This window comes from Aptenodytes forsteri, unplaced genomic scaffold (genome assembly GCF_000699145.1).
Source record: "Aptenodytes forsteri isolate BGI_AS27 unplaced genomic scaffold, ASM69914v1 Scaffold15, whole genome shotgun sequence".
In the NCBI taxonomy this organism is placed as follows: Eukaryota; Metazoa; Chordata; class Aves; order Sphenisciformes; family Spheniscidae; genus Aptenodytes; species Aptenodytes forsteri.
The window spans coordinates 4,492,702-4,498,633 of record NW_008795129.1 but is presented as its reverse complement, the minus strand read 5'-3'; the positions used below and the strand labels follow the sequence as shown (position 1 = coordinate 4,498,633).

At 54.1% G+C, this 5,932-nt stretch overlaps 2 protein-coding genes across 3 annotated transcripts in view; one reads left to right on the top strand and one right to left on the bottom strand.

The window, feature by feature from the left end:
* CUEDC2 (CUE domain containing 2) overlaps nucleotides 1-2,824 on the top strand; it is a 13,470-nt gene extending 10,646 nt beyond the window's left edge. For both annotated transcript variants that reach the window (XM_009277704.2, XM_009277706.2), the window contains exons 7-9: nucleotides 126-187; nucleotides 1,840-1,900; nucleotides 2,293-2,824. In XM_009277704.2, coding sequence (XP_009275979.1) covers nucleotides 126-187; nucleotides 1,840-1,900; nucleotides 2,293-2,439 — 270 coding nt within the window. In that variant the 3' untranslated portion in view covers nucleotides 2,440-2,824. The remainder of the gene's footprint in view (nucleotides 1-125; nucleotides 188-1,839; nucleotides 1,901-2,292) is intronic.
* Nucleotides 2,825-3,856: 1,032 nt separating this feature from the next.
* On the bottom strand, nucleotides 3,857-5,932 carry FBXL15 (F-box and leucine rich repeat protein 15). The gene is made up of 3 exons (XM_009277703.2): nucleotides 5,735-5,932; nucleotides 4,481-4,983; nucleotides 3,857-4,099 (listed from the first exon to the last, which is right to left on the bottom strand). Exons 1-3 carry the CDS (start codon nucleotides 5,915-5,917, stop codon nucleotides 3,910-3,912), a joined length of 876 nt encoding a protein of 291 aa, XP_009275978.1. The 5' UTR covers nucleotides 5,918-5,932; the 3' UTR covers nucleotides 3,857-3,909.

Here is a 5,932-nt window from a genome sequence, read left to right as displayed (position 1 = left end):
GGGCGGGGGGGGGGGGGGGGGGGGGGGGGGGGGGGGGGGCAAGGCGGGGGGGGGGGGGGGGGGGGAAATGAAGCTGTACATCCCACGTGTTGCGCTATTCATGCACCCACCTTGTCTCCTCCCAGGAACTAGCACGGCCACGCAGAGCGCCCAACCACGAGGAACTAAAACAGGTTATCCTACAGAAGTAAGTACCCAGGAGCAAAGAACCCCTTACTCTGCTCCCAGTAGAGGAGGAGGTGGCAGTTTGGGGAAGGTCAGAATGACAATGTGGTCTATAAAGAACTTAGGGTGTACGATGCTTAGTAAGGATGCCGTGAAGCTGATCTGGGTATAGCTGAACACATCTAAGCACAAATATAATCATCAGGTGGGAAAAAACAGGTTTGGGTTTCTTTTAGAGCTCTGGCACAGAAACAGGCTACCTGCACCAGCTGGGTCACAGCACTGGCTGCGTGTGAGGTTTCAGCCTCCTGCAGGTATAGCATAAATCACAGTACCGTCAGCTGAGGTCCCGGTTAAAGGTTCAAGGCACAAACATCATGCTGCAGCTCAGGTAACACGTGGTGACTTGTAGAACTACAGCAACTCATTCATTCCTCCATCCTTGGAGACAGTCCAAACAAGGCTAAAGATATCTTTAAGAGACTGCCTGTACAGCAACACTGGGAAGATTAAACCTCAGTTGCTGAAGGTGTGAATTCAATGCATTTAAAGAAACCTCTCTGAAGTCCCCCTATGGACTTCTTGGGAATGAAAGTGGCTTTAGATTGGTTTACCTTTATTCATTTCCAAAAGCATTTAATTCTCAATAGGAGAACCCACACTGTGGTTTCATCGATCTGCTTTAAGATCTCAGCTTTCATGAGTATCCTCCTGCGGGCATGCAAATTCCACGTGTCTATCCAGCCACGTCTTTTCCACCACTTTACATCCTTCCCCAGTGACAAAATAAACAGCCGATGGGCTAGGGAAGATAAAGCAAGGCAGAATGGCATCCAGGCAGAATTAGCAATCCCTGTCCTTGCCTATCTCCTGTGCAGGCTTGTTTCAGAGTAACACGCAAGGGAACAAAAAAAGCACCAGCTGCTAGTTACATTTCTGGGAACTTCACTTTAATGACATTTTGGCAACATCCTGTACTTTAAACATCACTCAAGCACAGGTACAGAGAGCAGATCACCATAGCTGAAGATACACAGGAACAACTATACTAATTACTGAGGGAGCAGTCATGGTCAGCTGTGCTGTCCACCTACTAAACCAGCACCAAAGTCTCAAGAGTAGTAACTCAGCAGTACAGCAAGCAAATGCTTGGGCCCTGATGTCTCAGTCACACAGGGAATGAGGTGATGCTTTTATGAAGTTGCTTCCAGCACAGACCTGTTTCATAGTCAAGTAGTAGGTGGAGTGTGAAAGGAACGCCATCTCTTCAGGGCAGAAGCAGCCAGCTTGGTCCTGTAACCTCACCTCTGTCTCCTTTGGCTGCTATCACTTGGGCTGGGAAGGAGCAAAGCTGCCCCAATGGCAGAGCACACCAGACCTCAGCATCTCAGTTCTGCAGGGGCTATCGACATTCTCAACAGCCTGAGTTTTCAGTACCCTTCACATACAGCTAAGGCTACTACTCCAGGAGAATCCTGCTGGATTCTCACCACAAGGATGGCACACTTCTTGCCCATTTCATCCACGGGGGAATGTTAAGTGCTCCTAGCTGCAATCTAGGCAAGTAGGACACATTGCACAGCCACAAACCAGCCAGGGGAGAAAGGACATAGCCTGTGAATAGCCCCAGGCAATGCACGTTACCGTGTTCACTAAATGCTTCTTGTGTTTCAGATACATGATGGTGGATAGTGCAGACGATCAGAAAACACATCGGCCAGCTCCACCCAAAGAGGTAAGAACAGTCCCACCTCACCAGCAGTTTGAATGTCCTTTGGCTACAAGGTTTAAAAATCAGGCTGCAAGTCCAAAATGCAAAGGGGCAGTCCCAAGGCAAGACTGTTCACAGAGCTGCTAGTCAGCAAAGAGGGAAGATTAGCTTAGCTAAGGTGCTGCAGGGTCTGTCAGTTCCTACCATTCCTGACTAGCATGGCTCCTGCTCCCCCCCGTCAGACAGCTTCCTTCCCAGTTTTGGCCAAGATTCCCAACACAAAGGACGGCTAAAGCAGCCCACCCCAGTCTTCCTGCACCTGCCCCCCAGAGCACAGCTCTCCTTCTGCTTGTCCCCTCCCTTTCCCTAGCAGTGTGGCTGTCGGTGCACTTCGTGTTAATGTCTTTCCTCTCCAGGCTCCCAAGAAGCTGATCCGCTATATTGATAACCAGGTGGTGAGTACAAAGGGAGAGAGGTACAAAGACATCAAGAAGCCTGAGAGCGAGGAGATGAAGAGAACCTACATCAGCCTCAAACCAGCCAGGAAGTACAAGTTCCACTGACGGCCAGGTCCTCCTGCTCTTCAGCCTCCACCTTGCTGGCCAGGCACAGCAGGATGGACATGGGGCACTAGGGATGAGGGGACTCTTCCACCTGTCACTAACTGGAACTAACCTGGGAGACAGGACACCGCTTTCAGCTTCCTCAACTAACCCGGTTGACAAGGAGGAGCCTTCCCTCCTTGTGTAGCTGTCCCTCTGCCCCCAGGGGCACACTGCCCAGGCCCTGGAGAGCCACTGTGTTCTCAGCTACTCCTTGCATGGGACATTTTTAGATCTAAGATGTGGCTTGTGCTTTTGCAGCAAGCTTTTTACAAGTCTGTGTGCACTGTTGCTTTAAATTGAGTGCCAGTGTTAATAAAGGTGATGTGAGTTGGTGTGTAGTTCAGCCAGAGCATGCACATGCTTTAAAGACACCGCCTCCAGTCCCTCCTGGGGCCAAAGATAGGAGCAGGGTCATCCTCTCTTCCCCTAATTACTCTCCATCACCTTCACCACAAGATGTAGCTGCTGTTTGGTTAACCACCTAGGTTAACCACCCACAAGGGCTGAGGCTGAACTCCAGATCAGAGCTAGGCTCTCCCCGCCAACACAACCTGCAGTACTCCATAAACTCCAGCTGACAGCATGACCAGGGCTACTGCCATTTCTTAACCGCTGTTGAGTGCCAAAGCTCCAGCCACACAACATGGAGCAGGATATAGTAGCAGGCCTGGGCACTACTGAAATGTTAAGTCAGAAGCTGGAAGAAACAAATGGCAATGACCAACTGCTTTCAGTGACAGCGCAGCTAGGTTTGGTGCTTTTCCATCAGTGAAACTGCAGTTAGGAAGGAGCATGTTCCCCCTGAAAACAATTCCTGCCTTGCACTAGCCTAAACTAGCGCCCATGGCCTGGACAGACACGCTGCCTGCACCAGGGCCATGCCAGCCCTTTGGTGCCAGGCTGGACAGTGGCCGTGGGCTGGAGCTGGGCTCACTCTGCCCTCCTCCCAGAGGGGCCTGCCCTCTCCCAAGAGGAGGGCTGGGAGCTTTTCTCCTTTCTGCTCCAGCTGGCCTGGTTTGTTCCCAACAGCTCTGCTGGCATGCCCTGCACATCCACCCCAAGGGACAGTCCCCATCAAACACTCTCCTGCTCTCTGGACAGCTGCCACTTAGAGATTTAAAATACAACAAATAATAAATCCTATCTATTAGCTGGCCTGGCCAAGGCCTGTTTAGCACCATGGTGTTCCTGCAAGTCACTCGCTCTCTCCATGCCACTGCAGAGGGAGTTACTTTCCCCAGAGGCACCAACAAAGCCCACTCACGAACACCCAGTGGCTGCTAAACAGCCCCAGCCCCAGAGGAAGGAGGGAGCCCACTCGGGCCAGCCTCGCCAATGGGACCAACCTCTCCCTCTGCACGTCTCTGCAGCAGCCGGTTCCGGCATCCCAGCGTCACGTCAGTCCCCCCCTCCCCAGCAGCAGCAGTTCTAGATCTGGAGGTTGATGAAAGGGGCGAAGCCAACCACGTCCTGCAGGAGAACGAGAGCCCTCTGCAGCGGAGGCTCCACATCCAGCTCCACCCCACGGCTTCGGAGGATGCTCAGGCTGGACTCGGCCACATTATGGCAGTGCTTCACCTTCAGCGAGCGCAGCTTGGGACAGTACTCAGCCAGGACCCTGCCAAGAAAGAGAGCACATGCAGGTTGCAAGCCAGGACTCTCGAGTGCACCACTCACCCTCTTATCTACTCCCAGCAGCCCAGTGCTCATGACTGTGCCACACACACACCATCCTTTGGGAGCAGCACCCTGGTGCTGCTGTCTGAGAGAAACTCAAGGGACATGGTCAGATTCCAGACCTACCATCCGTGACATGCTGGGGAATTTGCTGTTAGTAGAACACAGTGCCTCTCCTGAAGGGCCTTCTAGTAGCTTCTCCCCCAGACTGAGGTCTCTTTGCTTTCAGCATGAAGAAATCCGACTTTTCTCTCTAGTTCTCCTCCTCTCCCCACCCCAGACACCTGCCAACCCCACCCTGGCTCCCTGCGTTGCTCAGTACCTGATGGAGTCATTCTTGACTCGCAGACACCCCGTGAGGTCCAGGTGCTCCAGCTCGGGGCAGCACTTGGCAATCTCCTCGACCGCCACATCGCCCACATTGGCATTGACAGCCAGCGACAGAGACTTGAGCTTGCTGCACTTCTGCACCAGGTAGCAGATGGCCTCGTCCTTCAGCTGGCGACAGGCCGTCAGGTCCACAACCTCCAGCACCTTGCAGTGGTCAGCCAGGCTGCGCAGGGACAGGCTGTCCACCCACTCACAGTGAGCCAGGGAGAGCCGGCGCAGGTTGGGGCAGCTCAGCGAGATGGCCACCAGCGCGTGGCGGCTGAGCTGGGCGCAGCCCTTCAGCTGGATCTGGTGCAGGTGGTGGTTCTGCCCGATGACTGGGAGCAGCTCCCTGTCTGTCAGCCAGTCGGAGCAGTTCTGGAGCGCCAGCTGCTGCAGTACTTCGTTGTCCTTCAGCAGGTTAACGAAAGCAGCTCGAGGGATGGCAGGTCCGATCTGCGTGGGGAACCCAGGAAGAATGAGGCATCCCCCAGGGTTTCAGACCAGCCTGATCCTCACCAAATACTCTCTCCCCTCCTCTCTTCCACTGTGACAGTGGTGACCAAAGCCACCCCCTCTCCTCATCCTAGGGCAAACCCTGCCATCAGGCTCTCTTCCCCTCATGCCAAGGCTATTGCCACAGGCTAGAAGATGCTGTGGCTTCCCCATCCCCCATCATCGCCCCTGCATTTATACACTCGTGATGAGCGCCACACCTCTGCTCTCCAAAAACTCTTTGCTAGGCCACTCTGTGTCCTCACAGAACAGCAGCTACTCCTGTCTTTCCAAGTCACAGGCAGTGTCTCCCAGGGCCAGCACAAGCTTTCCCTGAAGACCAGGCACAGAGTTATCTCCCGTCAGAACTACCCTATTGCACAACCTCCGCGAGGACTGACAGGCCATGCCACTCCGGAGCTGGCTTGTCTTTCTGCCAGCCAGTGCCCCATAATGGCCTGGGTGGAGCTTCCAGGCTCACTTCTCCCAAGGCCTCTTGCTAAAGACGCTGGCATTGCTGGGCCCTGAATCACTGCCTCTCCTCCCTGAGCCCATCTGTCCAGTCTGACACCTGAGCCATTAACCTGAGCTCCTGAGCAGAAACCAGCCTCCTTGCCAGGGGTTTCTTTTCCCCACGTAGTCACATGCTCCCCTGCTAGCTCCAGAGCAGTAGGACATCTGTGTCTCCCCCAGCCTCAGAGCCATCCAATACCTGGCTTGAGTCAAAGCAGCGCATGTTGGCCAGGTACAGCTGGATGAGAGACTGGAACGACTTGCTGACCCTCTGCAGGCTCAGGAGCTGCTGCAGTGGCAGATGACAGAGGATATGTGGAACCAAGATGTCTTCCCAGGGCAGGTCCAGGAGGCATCCCCTGGAGGGGGTCAAACTCATCATCAGACGCCAGGGAGC

Bases quoted from the DNA above. Each gene is read 5' to 3' on its own strand.
- FBXL15 (XM_009277703.2), bottom strand. From the start codon at position 5,917: ATGATGAGTTTGACCCCCTCCAGGGGATGCCTCCTGGACCTGCCCTGG. The intron at 4,984-5,734 runs GTATTGGATGGC...TTCCCCACGCAG, and splicing joins GCTGCTTTGACTCAAGCCAG to ATCGGACCTGCCATCCCTCG. The intron at 4,100-4,480 runs GTACTGAGCAAC...CTTTCTTGGCAG, and splicing joins GTCAAGAATGACTCCATCAG to GGTCCTGGCTGAGTACTGTC.